Below are 17,496 nucleotides of genomic sequence, written 5' to 3'. Positions count from 1 at the left end.
TAGGGTCGGCACCAAACCAACGCTGCCCATTAATCCAACCGGACTGATAACCCTGGTTTTAGTCGTGGTTATCTTCCGTCCAAACCCATTATGTCCTTTTCCAATTCTGGAGGCATTTGGCCAAGGCTCATAAGTTGATGAGAGAACAACCAGAGGTCGTCACGTTGAACTTCTCGTATTTTTTTGGGGTGAACGGACTCCAACCCATTGTGCTCACCTCTAGTCGTAGTTAACAAACCAAGCGCTTAGATCCTCACTTTTTTCGACCTGCCTGCATATTTCTGCAGTCATCCAAGTCTGGTAACGTACTTCTGAGATATGGCCTACAATTTTATTCATATCAGAGACGGAGACTTTTTGATGCTGGATGAGTGCTAATTAACATTCTGGAGGGGATTCTTTAAAGTTTTTATCGCTTGCGCAGCAAGGAAGTCTCTTTCGAGAACGATGCCAGCAGTTCTTTTGTTATGTACACTCAGATGAATTTCCAAATCTATTGCTGATCGAAATATGCTCGATTTGATTAGATGTTTGCTGTCAATGAGCCGAAACCTAGCTGACCTTATAGAAGCCTGTGAATAAACAGTGTGCTACCTGTGATAAGGCAGTGAAAGTTTAACATTACACTTATAACCTCTCCCAGCCTAAAGGTGGCAATGTCATTTCTAATATTAACAAAGAAAATATTCTTTCTCCCCTCGCTTTTTAGCGATAAGCATTTTAGTATTTTTACGGTCTTTGCTCCGCGGGATTGTCTCCAAGGCAAGGCATCCTCGAGATGTTTTGTCACTTTCTCCAATTTTATCAATACACAATAGCAGGCATAGTACAAAGCCTGATGGGAAATACGCGGGGACAACATACTCCATCACCAGTGTCGTGCCAGAGTCTTGCTCTGTGTAGTGGCCGAATTTGATGTATTCTTCATTTCCACATATTTTCAACCAAAACGGTAACTAATTTTCTAGTTTGAACAGTAAAATCGCCAATATTTAGTAGTATTTTATATTATAAAAAGCAAGTATCTGATTTAATGATACCCGTGCAAAGTTTCCTCTTGCATCAGTTTCAATAGGCAACTTGACGGTCTCACTTATTTTGCGCCAGGCAGGTTTTCTTCCTACCGCAAAATCTAACAATGAGTTGCACTTGCGCTATATCAAAATAAAATCTGAGAGCAGCAGCATTCGCATGCCCATAGCCGTTACAAGCCAAGATTCGTATTTACTTTGTAAGTAGTCTGGAAATGGAGAAAAGCCTGTCTAAATTATCAAAAGGTATACCTCTAACCCCTCTCATCTCGACCTTAAGCGTGCGCGCGGCCTATTCCGTATTATTATCTTTTTCCTATTTGATTTTGAAAGATAGTCTATATCAGTTTGCCTATCATAATACCGAAGAGTGGTAGGGCAAATATCACATTTTATGCTACAAATGTGATATTTGCCCTATCACTCTGGTGGTAGGAAAAATTTTGCAATATTGACAGCCAAGTGTAATATGTGATGTTGGTGATATAGCATCACATGTACGGTTAGGGTAATATAAGATGTGATGTTTGTGATAAATCACTTTCCTGAGAGAGCGATGTAATATCATATTAAGGCAATATCTTCCGCTTTTCTACAACCAACCCAGCCATCACAAATAATATGTATTTAGAGTTATGTGCTTGCAATAGCCGTCGTTGGTTGAATTTAATCCAGATATCCTCCAAACTCTAATTCTTGGTAAATACTAGAATATATTAACCTCTGCGAAACAACTTCTTGCTGCACGTCAACCCTTATACATATACCCTTATACATAACGTGCACCATAGTCAACATTAGACCTCCTCAAGGCAATGTCATTTTTGTTGACGTGCATTGATGAAAACTGAGTGCGCTATTAGAATTCTGCAGATACGGTTTATTATTGCAGACAGATTTTCGCTCAATATTCTGATTGAGAGTGGCACAACTCTCGCACACGGGATTACAATGTAAGCTCACACTAGCGCAACGTACGAATATTACAGATGCACCTTCTGTTCACGCCGTCAAACCTCAGAATAATGAAAACACACTCAGCCGGTGATTGCCAATATAATTGTCTAGCATAGCCGAAAATATGTGAAAAGGATAAATTGAGTTGGAAAATCACATCACAGGAAACTGTTATCGCATTGTCACGTTAAATTTGGATGCATTGTAGCGAAAAATGAATTATTACACGCTTCAGGACATCCTTCCCTCTCATATAGGTTACATAATGGGAATACCACAGGCTTCAAGTATTCCAATGCACTGTATGGGCATGTTTCACGAAATATACGTATACATACATACCAATTGTGCCATATGTACCCATCTACGTGGTTGCGTAACGATGAAAGGAGGTAGATTGCAATTTTGAATCGAAACCGTTCAATTTAGTGGAGCCATTAATGTGGTGATATGGCATAATGGATAATAAGCGGATATAATGGACTTGAGTATATTTTTCTATCATAATGTTGGAAGCATTTAACTCCAAGGGTATATGGGATACAGATTAACAATTCATTTGCATTATTTGCTATCAGTCAGTAATGGATGACACGCAATAACACAGAAAGAGGATGTTGGTACTGGCTCCCTTTATTAGGAAGTCTCCCTCAAATTCGAACGTTTGGATAAAAGTTCGAATTTGCATCGATTAAATTGACGAAAATAACCCCTAGAAATAATTAGACTTAAAAAGTCCCTCCTAATGCACCTACTGAAGTCGGCATGGTTTCCACGTGCAAATGTATCCCATTGGCAAAGCTCGCAACCAGAATGCTCTTAATCAGAACCAAACCGGAGTTAATTTTTAGTATTCATTCACCCCTTGGTAAAGCATAATTCATCAACCACGGCTATGCGCCATCGTTTATGGTTTACTGTAATTAACTTCAACACCTTTTGTGAAGTTCCCGAGACGCCCGCACTTTTCCTCTACTGCTCTTCGCCACGTGGGTTCGCCCAGGAGAATGGCTTGGCAATTGTCGACCATCTTTAATGTATTTAGGAAAGTACAACAGCGTACGAAAAATTTCGCTTGTCTGTGCATTATACATAGCTATAGGCCTTTAGCTGTTAATTTGGATATTTTGTGGGCGGTGCACTTCCAGCGAATTATTTGCTTTTTCCTCATCGCCTACCAAGCTACTAGTTACGTAATTCGACTAGATCCGCTTGAGCATCGAGGTCACCTTGAACGAGTTCAAAACCCTCATCTTGATGTTCGTTTGGCAAACCTCATGCTCTTCAAAGTTTTCTGAGCCTCTTCATACCGATTTCAGGCCAGCTCATATTCAGAATGCCCCTTTTTGTTTTTCTGTTTTGTCATATCTTTATTCCGTTATGGTTTAGCAGCCATGGTATTGCCCGCGGCTTTGCGATATAAGTTATATTTCATTGTTCTTTTCCGAGGTCATTCTGATAAGAACGGGCATTCAATAATATGTAATACTTCCCCTTTTGCTCCCGTTTTAACACCCCTTAGCTTTCCTAACTATCCCTTTCAATTTCATAATTCATAAACATCTAACATTTAAAATAATTAATATAACTTATTTAAAAAAACGTTACTATTGGTCGTTTTTCTCTGAACCCAAGATCCTATTTTTATTTGAGCAATTACAATTTGTGTTTATTAATAATCTTCTACTAGTGCAAGCGAGAATTTACCGGGCAAAATATTTGTTGACTTCTCATCTTGTTCATAAACATGCCTAGATTACCTATTGTTGAGTGAGATAAAGCGGTTTGCATGCAGCTATTAATGTAATTTTGTGTAGTTTTTGTAATGTGCTGCGTCGATTTGAAATTTTGGAGTACAAAGTCGGGGTCAGCAAAAGTGACAATTAGCGGAATCGGGACCGACTGATTAAATTGACAAGTGATCAGCTGTACTCGGCAGATAAGAACGTTTTGCCTGTCAAGGAGTGGAGTTCTGGTGGCAGGAGTGACCTTCTAGTGGTTCGAAGGGCTTGGATTCCATAATTGGATTGGGTGCCCGAATATCAAGAAAGTTTCAACCGGCATTTTGTGTTTCTCCAGATTTTCTGGTATGGCGAGAAATTTCGATTCCAGGCATGTTGGAAAACTCAAATTTATGTTAAGGTCCTTTTGCATATATGAGTTCTTGGCATTATCACATATTTGCTTATATAATAGTCTAATTGTACAGCCGACGATGAATGGTATGCCCCAATGACCAATGGTTTCAAGATCCGTATGACGAATCGGATTTTTATCGCGCTTGTTGATGGAGAGGTTTCATCATTTGGATAGGGCCGATCGTTTTGTGAAGCGTATGGGCATCCCAATTTGCCACCACCACATGTTTCATGCTCTTCACCTTGCGAATATAAAGCTAACTAACGTAAGAAAGTCAGTTTTAGAATTCGAATAATTCGCGGGGAATTGAAAATTACGGGTGCTGAGAAAGTGATATATACTTTATAAAAATTGCTAACAATAAATTAAAGGAAGAATATGGCCTATGGCAACTGATGCTATTCACCACCAAGGCAAGGATACCTGAATTCCATCTACCACGGCTGAATGAACAAAGATTGGTTCTTTCCTCTAATGTAAAGTACCTGGGTGTAATCCTGGATCCTAAGCTAAATTGGAGATTGAACATAGAACTGAGGGTTAAGAAGGCCTCTATAGCCTTCTATGCCTGGAAGAGAAGCGTTGCAAAGAAATGGGATCTCCGGGCGAGGATGGTTCTGTGAATGTATACCGCTGTAGTGCGTCCGATCCTAACGTACGGCTCTATTGTATGGTGGCAGGCTTTGAAGAAAAAATACAATAGAATTCAAAGAACCGCGTGTGCGGATGCTACTAGGGCTCAGCAGTCCTGCCCGGCAGATGCTCTCAATGTACTTCTGCATCTCCTCCCCCTAGACCTCCACATTAGATATGTTGCAGCGTGCAGTGCCGTCAGACTACGTGAGTCCGGATGCTGGGCCGCGAAGTCCTAGGGCCACAGCAACATCCTAGATGAAATAACTCGGGGAAATCTGGGCATCCCTGACGGACTATGTCACGCGCAAGCTGAACTTCACGAGAAACTTTGTTGTGGACCTTGCAACCAGGGCAAAGTGGAAGACCGGCGGCGTGTTGCAAGATTATGATACAGTATTCTTTACCGACGGATCAAAGATGGCCTATGGAGTCGGCGCGGGGGTTTTCTCGAATACACACGGTGTATCCAAGTCGCATGATCTCCCAGGTTTCGCCAGTGTATTCCAGATGGAAGTACTGACGATATTGGAAGTCTGTCGATGGCTGGAGCGTGATTCCAGCCCCAAGCGCTTAACCGTCTGGGCGGCACGCTCAAGGTCACTCTCCTCTGGTTTCCCAGGCATAAGAACATAGAGGGGAATGAGCGGGCTGACGGGTTGGCCAGGCAAGGCTCTGCTCTTGGCAGTCCCTCGGCGAATACAGTCAGTGTTCCGCTGGCGGCTGTCGGCGGCCGAATCTACTCGCACTACTTAGCTGCCGCAGGCCTGAGATGGCGAAGGCTTACAAGCTGTACCAAGTCAAGGAGAATTTGGCCCGCTTATAATATAGCCCGATCATGCCAGACGCGTGCAAATGCAATCAGGATTACGACGGTCTGCACGGGGCACTGGCCAATAGGGGACCATGCCGCTAGGCTCGGCATACCCTACAACTCACATTGCCGAAGCTGCGGAGAAGGAAGGGAAATCCTCATGCACCTTCTCTGCGATTGCCCTCTCTAGCTAGAGTCAGGCTGCGGACACTGGATAAACCATTTGTAGAGATTTGTAGCTGCAGGGTGGGAGAGCTGCTTTCCTTCGTGAATGCTACGGGCTGGCTCTGAAGATCCGAGCCGACTGAACTATGCCTCCCTGCCTCCATAACAACGGTCACGGTCTTAGGAGTCTGTGGCATCAAAACGGCACACCAAAACGCTAATTGGGCTCCTCGGAGCGGCCACTGATACCTATCTTCCTACCTATGGCCTATATTTTACACGTGTCAGAATATGACCATGTGGGGTCTCTAATGAAAGAGCTCGATTAATACCTTTCGAAGCTGTCCTATATTTGATATCGGGTGAAACGTAGGGAAGTGAGGGCTCAAAATATGACCCTCATAAAGTGTGAGAGGTCTCGTTCTTAGAACCAATTAAACCGAAACATCTGAAAAAAATCACAGTGGTGTATCTAAACGAGATTCACGCCTCAAAATATATCCCGTTCCGATATATGCGCAAATAAAGCTAATAATAGTATATCAGCATATTTTAGAAATGTAGGCAAAAACCCTCCCCCTCCCTCCTTAAGTTCATGTTAGGGGCATTTGCGTAAGGGATAACATAAGACATAACTTCGGGAAGTTTGAAGGAAATCCAACTATTATTAACAGAGTTATGAAGAAAGTGAAACTTTTATATTTTGTGTGAATTTTGTGCACACACGCGCTGTCGAGCCGTTACTTTTTTTTACTTTCATCTTCCTACTTTAACACGCTTGTTGATCTTTTGATAGGCTCGCGTGAATTGTTGTTGCTGAATTTTCTACATCAGGTACGGACCCGGGCATATGTTAAAAGGGTATGTGACTTTTTGTATAAATGTTCAAAAGAACCGCTCCCTCCCTATATTCCCGAATCTAATTAGCATAGAGGTATGCAAGCACGTATCGACGGAACATTTGGGGCTTTAATATTTGCGGGCAGACCTTCAACGTCAATTTCGTTCTCCTTTTAGGTTTTTTGGGATAGCTCTCCCCTTTTGGTCGGCCCCGATCACCAGGATGGTCATTTGCTTGTAGCCAGTCCCACTTTATCGTTACAATTTCTTCTGCTCTCTGAGTAGAGAACGTCCTTCAAAAGCCTCCGTCACACAAGTTCGAACATCTGGATTGTTTTTTCAATATCGGTAATCAATTTGGTGCGCTTTCCAGGATTTGTAATTTGGGCCCTCAAAGTTAATTTATGCGCCCCCAAACTCCCTTGCAAAAATCCTGAAATGGAGCAGAGTGCGTGTATTTTGAGAGCGTGATATCGTTTAGTACCTATGATATCGTGATATCGTTTAATACCTATACCTAATACACCCGTTAAAAACGTATTGGATGACCCTAATGAATGTTTCACTGAGAACTTCATCCTCTTAAGGGAAATAACGAGAGCATCTAACTGTCTCCCAATTGGCTCTTTAAGATTATTTGGCCACTTTGGTGTGTGTGGTGTGGTCTTTTATCCAGGTAGCCTAGAGGTCTTTTGGGACCACCACCCAGATGTGAAATTTAACGATTCCATTGATAGATGTGCCCGGATAGGTGAGTGGTTAGAGCACAAGGCTGTCGTACGGAAGGTTGCGGTTCAAATCTCGCTGGTGGCAGAGGGATTTGTATCGTGATTTGACGTCGGATACCAGTCGACTCAGCTGTGAATGAGTACCTGAGTCAAATCAGGGTAATAATCTCGGGCGAGCGCAATGCTGACCACATTGTATCCTACAGTCTACTGTAGTGTACCGTTGCGGTCTTGAATGAAGTGCTTTAACACACTTCAAGGCCCTGATCCAATATGGATTGTTGCGCCAACGATTATTATTATTATTGATAGATAGATAGAATAACAAGTTACAGCGAATTTATACTTTTTTCTATCACATTTTGAATGGCGACTGTATAAAATATGGGTAGCGCTCGTTTTTATAAAGGCAATCGTATCAGATTCACGCAGAAACACAAATAAGTGATCCGTTTCCAGCAACTCTTAGCAGGTTAATGTATGTTCTGCCGCTGGTTGCTCACCACATGTACAGCATTAATTGAAAAGATAATGGGAATGGATCATAATCGCATCAATAATAATGAACAAACATAATAAATGAATGAGGGAATGAACAAAATTGAAAACGCGTACGCGAAATAATTCAAATCGCTAAACCAGAATCAAAATATGTTTCTCCTGCAAAAATGTATGTAAAATTATAAACGATACGTTTCACTAATGAAGTATTCGTAGTGAAGTATATACACGAGCACCAGCTACTTTAATATTCGCACCAACAGGAACCATCCACAATGTCCTTAATTAAAGCTTTGCATAGAACGTTCAGAAGGATATGTGGATTTTGGGAATTACCTCCCTCAATTCGTGCATCTATGGAGCGATTCGGAGATTTTCAGCTTTGAAAGCATCTGTGTCATTACAAACAAATATACATAGAATGTGTTAATTAGTTGGGTTATATATCAATGAATTCAAATGATCCAAGATAACTAATCCACCCGGCAAGGTAGCTGCTACCGTTATTACATTGATATGTAAACAAAGTATCCTAGATAGGACCGGCTCGACTCTGTTGCTGACTTTGGGCCTAATCGCCAATGAAGGCTTTAGCAGATTAGTTCCACTACCGCGTTTGAATGAATTCAACGCCCTTGCAAGCGCTGCGGATTAATTAGTCCTGAGCAAATTTATTGGCCTCCCCAAAATATTAAACGTGATATGTGTTTACAAGCTGCTGTCAAAGTAGTATCTACGAGTATGATCCCTGAGGGTGGAATATAATAGAAATTCTCAGTTTTAGTGGAAATTGCGGCAGCGTTTGGATTTACGATTATGTGGGTTATAGTGCGTACATATGAATATGGATAAACAGGAAAATTTAAGTGAAAACGACTACAGCCATTAAAGGCAGCTTTTATCAATCAAATAAATTTGAAAGAGAATATTCATATTCAACCGCCCTTTTTATTTCAAATTTAAATACCAAGGTCTAGTCCAGTATTACGTCTCGTGATATCTGGGTTGAGCTTGACCTATGCCTCTTTGTGTTTATGGCAGCCGCTTTGGGCAGTTTCCATTCGATTTTCTGTTTCAAGTTTTTCATTGGTTTAAATTTTTTATACTAGTTGTTCGTTTTGACCGTTGGGTATATGTCGAAACCATGAGCTTAATTCTGTATGTTTATTTAATGACCACTAATTTGAAAGCACATGGAAATCCGACTGAGGGACATTTAATTAACCAACTAATTGAATTTTAATAAATGATTTTAGTAATTTAGATAAAAAAGGTTTTTCTTTCTGTTGAAAATATAACATAAAACTCAAGTAGTTACCTGAATAAGGCAAAATAACGTAAGTTTGAGCCAAGAGTGGAAAATCCAGGTACTGCGAAAATATTTTGAACTGCAATAATAAGAGTTTAAATTCAACCGAAGTACAAGTAAATCACAGTGCAAACACATCGAAAATTCACGTAATGCAAATAGCGGGCGGTTTAAGTAAAGTACAAAATATAAAATAGACACGTTAATGTATAACAGACACTTTCCTTTAGAGTCCGTAATGTGCTAACTATATTAACAATGTTGACTAGCCTGTTAAACACGGTTGATAGATACGCTGGATGGGGATTTAAAAGCCTCATGATTGCATCCAGACCAGGCATTTGACGGAATCAAATGGCGAAATTCATCACGACGAGCCGACCCAGCTTTTGAATGAGACAAAGTTTCTTCAGTCTTTGTCTCATTCAAAAGCTGGGTCTGGAGAAGAAGAAGAGTACCTGGAATGCTTAACGGAAGAAGGATGCTCCTGAGAAGTTACTACCGATTCTTAGAGTGGCATGTGACGGCACGAGATACCAAATATCGCGTGCTGCATTGAGGTAAAATCCCAAGTGAATTTGAAATTCAAAGCGGAGCCCTCACAGCTGCATCTTGTCACTGGTTCTTTTTCAACCTGTTATCGGTGAGAATCTCCATACTCTCTTCGGCGGAGGACATGAAGTGCCTCAAATACGTTGATCACTTCTTTTTGCTCGCTCATCGAATTAGGAGCCATGCCCAAGTCGCTTTGGATTCGGTTCTGGAAGGGTTCCCATTGTGCTTCTCCTATTTATATTAATGGAGCGAATATCGAAGGCATGGAAGAATTTATTTATTTGATGATTGTGGCGAACTACGTGGCGAAGAACGGTGGAGGTGTAATGCACGAAGTTGAATTGTATTTTCAGAAACCAACAGAAATGATGTGTAGGTGTGGTTAACGTGCAATGCCTACATAAAGGTTAGTGGCAACCGTATAAAAAACGCGGCCTTGAAATTTACAGTTCTGAAAATTCCGTAGAATTAATAATGAAATTTTTAAATTTGTTACCAAATTTGGTTAACCTAGAAACGAAAACGACCTACCCTGAAGTATGGATGAAGTCAACAAGATATTTTCATTGATAAGAAGTTTATGAATGCTTGGGAAAATATCCTGAGAGAATTTACCAACAATGTCATAATAGTCCTTAAATATGGACCTTACATGTGGTAAATTTCATCGAATCCTTTACGAATATTTTTTGTTTTCATTTATATATATATTTAATGAAAAGCAATACTAACCTTCATTTCATAAATAAACACATTTCAATTTATCTGTATGCATAACTTGCAGCTCCTATTCCGAAAATGTAATTAAATACATACATACCATGGAGCATTAAACTAATAGTCTTCCCCCTTCATCCGCAAAAGAGGTAGTATCAGTAACGGCTGCGAAGCTGGTACACCATCCTTCCTAATTCCTAATAGCCTGTTAAAGTCTTGCACTTCAGTTGTGCTTTCGCCAAACGTAAAGAATTAGGGCAAAACAATACGCAAAAAAATCGAATTTGGTCGTGAAAATGCGGTAATGACCCAAAAACCGTGCAAGCTGGCATCGAAAAATACATCGCGGGCAATAGAAAATGGAGCACTTAAATGGCAATTGGAAGTGCGCCTTAAATTCCACTAGCACAGAACCCGCCCTATATATATATATAGGCCTGGCGTACCAGGTTAATCCCGATCTGAGTGGCAAACGCAGAACTGTATCGTCCGCGCCTATTACCGTGTCACATTTGGAACGGAATCCATCAGAGTACAGACACCGATTACATGACGCATCCATAACCCGATTACCGGAACTAAATCGTGTTCCGGAACAGAATGTCATCAACCAGTACCGAGCGAAAGTAAATAACAACCGAATTGCACTACCAACTAGGCAACAAATCTTCCAAGCAGTCTCACTTGAGCTTGGTCTGGACACATCAGTTTACCGGATTAGTCAAAGGAGCTACACAAGTACTCCACCTGAAAGGCATTCCATGAACCCACTAGTCGAAAGAAGCTTAGTAACTGGGGATGTTACCGCATTCTAAGTCGGATTCACAGACGCTATGCCAAATATCCTAAAACTAAAGTTTACTTCGGCAACTACTAACATTATTGCTGCCGTTGACATAGTTTTAGCTGATCGCCTGGCTGGCGAGGTTACTGCTACAGAAGTTCACAACCTGGTCTACGTTGCAGCTGCCACGGGTTTTCGTCTCCATAATCAAAACTTGGAGCGAATAACAGAGGTATGTGCAGGGGGACTTTAACGTTCTGGGTATTTCGCTCAACAAAAGAGTCGAAAAGTTGAGATTGTGACAGGGCGCAAGTACTTCTTGGAAATCCATAACCAAGAGTGCAGAGATGCGTTGCCAACATCATTGGAAACTAATACCTATCCAATGATGTGTCAGCCGAAGAAATCCTCGAGATGCTGAAGCAGAAACTTGCGGTATGATCTAATCGCATCCATAGCTATCAAAAGAGCTTTCAGCGAAGGACAGACAATACCTTATTCTTCCACAACTACTAATTCTAGTCGTGAAGTTAACCTCCATCTGCATCAAGCAGAAAACTTCTGGAGAAGTGTTTGGAGCCAGTCTAGTCGTTGTAATTTAGAAGCGGCGTTTCTCCCACACTTTATGCGTTCATGCAAGGCCCTCTCCGAAATGACCATGCCAGATATAATTGAACCTTACATAGAAACAGACTTTGAAAAGGTAATTGCATGGCGCCAGGAGTTGATAAGAGTGACAACTTCTGGCTGAAGCGGCTCAGATGATTATAAAAATAATTCTAAATTAATTCAAGAATTTTTCACCAAGGGGATAACTTTTCTCAGCTCCAAGGAACAGAGTGCCTCCTGTCCTTGAAAATGTCGACCAATTACTTGTCCTTCTACCATTTACAAGGTCTTCACTTCAGTCCTGTACACGAAAAGCTCAAAACATATTGATGTTCATAAATTGATAGCTGAGGAGCAGAAAGAATGTTCAAAAGGCTTTCGTGTCTGCAAAGAGCAGCTTATAATCGATACAGCAGCTGTGAAGCAGGCAGTCCAACCACGAAATATCTTGACAGCCTACATCGATTGTAAATCAACCGTTGACTTCATATCACATTCATGGTTACTACAAATATTACGCTTGCACAAAATCAATCCGAATGTAGTTCTTCTCCTGAAACCAGTGATGAAGAATTGGAGCACGAAGCTATCGCTACCCTCACAAGCATCAAAAGAGATACCAATCCGGCGTGACATCCTTCAAGGCAAAATGTGCATTTAGTCGTTTAATGTATATTGACGACATCAAATTGAATACCAAAGACGAAGAGCAACTTCGCTGCTTGCTGGACATCACCTTCCAATTCAGCAGGAATATCGGCATGCAGTTCGGTTTGGAGAAATGTCGCATAAAACGACAAGGAAGGATACATAGTTCAACAAAACTGAAGTTCTAATTTTTTTACTGGAAATTGCGTTCTTTTTATTTGTTTAAGAACAAAATGCGTCCAACGATCTGTGTCACTCAGAGTATCAAAAGCAATAAATCCGCCTTCATTGTTTTGCCAAAATCTGAATTCAACTATCTCAATGCCAACATTAACTTGAGGTTGTTCTATTCAGATATTTTCCCCGCTATATGGAAGTAATATAATACAAAGAAACTGACCGCCACTGTTACCTGCAATCTCCAAATTTCACTTATTATGTCTGAGTCATGTCATCTGAATATTCTGGCCCGAGACATTAACAAATGAAAAACAAACAAATAATAGTGAATGTGTTGATGATGGCAAGTCAGAAATGGCAGTGGCAGACAACAACTGAATATCAGAACTACGTCTAATTCGGCCAATTAGAGGTAAGTGAAGACATTGTGACCAAATTGTGTCACCCTGCCTAATAAACTTCCTCAATCAAGGGTTACCTTGCAGCGAAATTTCAATTGTAACAGACGAATTAAAGGCCGAAGCAATATACAGGGTGCGGCAGCATAACTTCCTTTTTTAAAATGCGCGCCACTCAGTTAGTTGATGTCATAGCGGAGCGCTAGTGGTCTCGTTCTGTACTGTAAAGTTTTGTCCCGACACGGTTCAGTCGCCATCATGCGTTGGAATAGTGAGGAGCGTGCCTTTGCCGTTGAGGTTTACTTTTCAAGCGGATGTTCGGTTATTGCAACACAGCGTGCATTTCGTTGGCTCCCGTCCCAGACCGCAAATCTATTGTTACATGGGTCACTACATTCAGACAAACTGCAAGTACGACAAAAGGAAGAACTGGAGTCCCTCGGCCCGTTAGATCACCTGAGAACATTGAAGCAGTGAGAGCGTCAATGTTGCGATCGCCACGGCGTTCTGCGCGCAAACACGCATCTGGCCTGGGACTATCCGATCGTTTTGTGAGAAGAATTCTTCGTGATGATCTTCATTTTCATCCCTATAAGATGGCGAATGAACGCGTGTGAGCTTCTTCTTGATGTCGTGCCCGAGAGTGCTATTGTTTTTTTTTAGCGATGAAGCCCATTTTCATTTGTGTGGGTCGGTTAACAAAGAAAACATGCGCTACTGGACTGACACCAACCCTCGAGAATTGCATCAAAAGCCTTTGCATTCACTCAAAGTCACAGTGTAGTGTGCAATTTCCTCAGCTGGAATTATTGGTCCCTGGTTCTTTGAGGAAAATGAGGTTACAGTGACAATGAATTCGGACCGGTATGTAAATATGCTACACAATTTTTTTTCCCACGGCTAGAAAATTTGGATTTGGGGGACACTTGGTTCCAACAAGGCGGTGCAACAGCACACACTTCAAGAGCATCGATGGCTGTTTTGAGGGAACACTTTCCAGAGCGCCTTATCTCAATTTGAGGCGATTTGGAATGGCCGGCACGCTCTCCCGATCTGTCCCCTTGTGATTTTTTTCTATGGGGTTTTTTGAAATCCCGTGTTTATGTGAACCGTCCAAGAACCCTACAAGATTTGAGGACCAACATCCAAGAAGAAATTGCCAACATAACACCTGCTATGCTAACAAGATTCATGACAAACGCCAGAAATCGGTTTACGCAATGTATGGAGAATGAGGGACGTCACCTAACAGATTTGATCTTCAAAACAATGTAAATAAAAACTTTAGACATGTACCTACATTATAAAATAAATAAAATAAATTTTCCGATGCATACAATAGTTTTTATTGAGTTTTGAAAAAAAAAGAAGTTATGCTGCCGCACCCTGTATTTTTATGCCAGTTCTTTACGATTTGTTATTAGGGCCACTTTTCTGGAATGTAGTGTCCATTGGGGTACTCTGTCGATGCATTTCGAGGAGGCAACGGAGAACAATTCTGTATATAGGACGTTAGATATTGTCTTCTATTTGTAGTTAAGTCTAAAATTGACTGAATTGAATTACTCCAAACTAGAATTTTATTTAATTATGTATATATATTTCGGGAGCAACTTACTCCCTTCATCAGTACAAAGCTAAGATAGCTTAGTTGCTCCCGAAATATATATACATAATAAAATAAAAGATCAAGATCATTGCTTTATAAGTAAAGCTATAATCACCCAACTCCTTGTGGATTATGCGGTCGAGATATACTTTCGTGTAATGCAAAATTATTTGCATGTTTGTAAGGTGACAGTATTTACCTATCCATATTGTACTGAAAGCAGAGATCTTGACAATCGCTTCATGGATGAGATGGTCTCAGCGTGTTTTTACGGAAAAAAGGGACGCTCGTTAGGATTTCGAGAAGGGGGCCCCTTTATTCGCGAGAATTCCTTCTGTACTGGCTACATTAAAATCCTTCGGATCATTGTCCTGAGTCTAAATTACCTGCTCTGCATTGCACCCTGCTGATCTGTTGCGGAAAGAACCTACAACCACTACCGGCAACCTGATCTTCGACAAAGAGGCAATCTCGGAGAAACTACATTTTTTTTGGCTGCCAAAGAAAACTGTTGCCAAATTGAAGCCTCCTCCCCCGTCTCGTAAATCGCAGCCAGTATTTGGCTCCACTAAGGAGTTCGAAGTCGAGACCCACTTTTTTTTGAGTGCTAATGCCACCAAGAAGCCGCTACAGCCTAGTACGAAAGCCCTTATAAGGTCTTCGAGCGTAGAGAGCACTGGTTCAGACTGGAGACGGAGTGCTATCGCGGAGAGATACTTGCGACGCGCTTCACATCCTGGACGGTACCGAGCAATGATCAGCTCGGTGAAGATGCCCACCTCTCCTACATAAGTAATGTATAATCAATAATACATTATTTCATTAATAATTAAAATATGCTTGAATTTGAAAGTGAATAAATATATTGAACTGTACTGTATATATCAAAAGTGATAGAGAGATTATTATCAAAATTATCAAATTAAAGAAGTGGTAAATTAACTTCCACAATTGATCGCCATCCTGCGAATCAACCCACCGATAAAACAGCGTGGACAATGCAGTGGTTCTTCGCGTATTAAGTGGTGGCGACTTTGTGAGAAGAAAGAAGAAATGATCTCACTTACGCGATTACCAACCATTACCAATGTGGAAGAATCGTGCAAATTAAAGGCACGATCCACAAAGTGGTCTCTGTAACCCTCGTGGTCACCAAGCCCGGTAACCGGAATGGCGATGTTCAAATGAAGATCCGTGAAAAGAAACGCCCCTGCCACAAGTTTCTTGACGATAAAACGCTCGCCAAATTTATAAGAGCGTCAACCGAAAAGTAAAGAAAGCGCTCTCTGTCACCCGAGCGATTCAGTACAAAAGTCTTTACGATAAACTGGACACTAGAGATGGCTAGAGAAATCTGTATCAACTTGCCAAAAGTCGCAACGAATGAACATGGGATATCGAATACTTCTGTTGCGTTGACAAGAACGGTACTTTGATTACCAACCGGCGAGCCGTGACGGATAGAAGGAGAGAATATTTCGAGCAAATTTCAACTGAAGAATTTACTTTTACAATCATTCCCGACATTTGGAGCAGTTCCACCTGTCAGTACAACTGAAGTCGATGAAACACTAAAACCAATGAAATTGGAGCAAGCAACAGGACCTGATGACATCACATCTGAGCTCTGAAAAGCATGGGACCCAACACTGCGGCTCAATGAATTCTTTGATTGGGTTATTCAGGAATGTAGAACACCATCTGACTGGCAAGAAAGTACTACAGTTGCAATATGGAAAAAGAAAAGTACTCCAACGGAATATTCAAATTACCGTCCGACCCGGTCACCTTCCCACACTATGAAGATTTTTGAAGCATTCTTGACAACCGTATTCACGAAATCGTTAAAATAACCGTGAATCAAGCCGGATTTATCAAGAACTGCGGAACTACTGACGCAATGCACGGTGCGAGGTTACTCATGGAGAAACACCATGAGAAGCGTCGCCCTCTGTACATTGCATTTCTGGATCTAGAGAAAGTGTTTGACCGTGTACCACACGAACTCATCTGGTATGCTCTAGAGCAAAAATTAGTGCCAGAAGCTCCCATGGGATCATGGATTCAATGGCGCTACCACGAACCGAAAAGTAAAGTTCGAAGTGTGGCGGGTCCGCCTAAACCGCTTCGTGTCTCTCGCATTGTTATTGATACCGTCACACGGGACTTCCAACGTCCAACGCCCTAAACACTGCTTTATGCAGATGATGTTCTCCTGGCGTCTAATAGCAAAAATGATTTTGAGCAACTTTTCCAAAAATGGAATAATCGCCTCATGCAACTGCAAAACTGAATTTTTGACGACCGATCCCCATAAAACAGGCGCAATTACTGTCAGCTTTACTGACCTGACCATCCCGGGTCAATGCTATCAGCCAATGGTCAACCGCGTTATGAAATTGCTTCAGGTATTAACGCAACTTGAATGAAGTGGCGTCCCACAACTGGTGTTATTTTTGATCGACGTATTAACGAACGTCTCAAATCTAAAATCTAGAGCTATGTTATCCGTCCTGTTGCTTTCTCTGGTTCTGAGTGTTGGCTGACTATGAAAGACAATGAACGGCGTCTTGCAGCAATGGAGACAAAAATATTGTGTGTGACACATTGTGATCATATTCGAAATGAGCATATGGGATTACACCGATCATGGAAAAACTACGATAGAGGTGACTTCGATGGTATGATCACGTAATTTGCGCTGACGAGAATTCACTTGCCAATATTGATCTGAACATCGCATTCGATGGTAAGCGGCCAAAAGGCAGGCTGAAACAACGGTTGATAGATACGCTGGATGGGGATTTAAAAGCCTCATGATTGCACCCAGACCAGGCATTTGACGGAATCAAATGGCGAAATTCATCACGACGAGCCGA

The 17,496-nt window shown here is 41.4% G+C and overlaps 2 protein-coding genes across 3 annotated transcripts in view; one reads left to right on the top strand and one right to left on the bottom strand.

Moving 5' to 3' along the window:
* The window catches only part of LOC119651131 (octopamine receptor Oamb), a 348,125-nt gene that overhangs the window by 291,786 nt on the left and 38,843 nt on the right, over positions 1-17,496 (bottom strand). The gene's annotated exons all lie outside the window — the stretch shown is intronic.
* Positions 11,826-12,443, top strand: LOC119652050. The gene is made up of 2 exons (XM_038055986.1): positions 11,826-11,876; positions 12,069-12,443. The coding sequence occupies exons 1-2, from the start codon at positions 11,826-11,828 to the stop codon at positions 12,441-12,443; spliced, it is 426 nt and encodes a 141-aa protein (XP_037911914.1).

Source organism: Hermetia illucens, chromosome 3 (genome assembly GCF_905115235.1).
Source record: "Hermetia illucens chromosome 3, iHerIll2.2.curated.20191125, whole genome shotgun sequence".
Classification (NCBI taxonomy): Eukaryota; Metazoa; Arthropoda; class Insecta; order Diptera; family Stratiomyidae; genus Hermetia; species Hermetia illucens.
The sequence above is the reverse complement of the archived record's forward strand: the minus strand, read 5'-3'. Positions and strand labels throughout refer to the sequence as shown.

Excerpts from the sequence above, each read along its gene's own strand:
- LOC119652050 (XM_038055986.1), top strand. The coding sequence starts at position 11,826 with ATGACCATGCCAGATATAATTGAACCTTACATAGAAACAGACTTTGAA. Across the intron at positions 11,877-12,068 it reads TAGAAACAGACTTTGAAAAG|GTCTTCACTTCAGTCCTGTA; the intron begins GTAATTGCATGG and ends ACCATTTACAAG.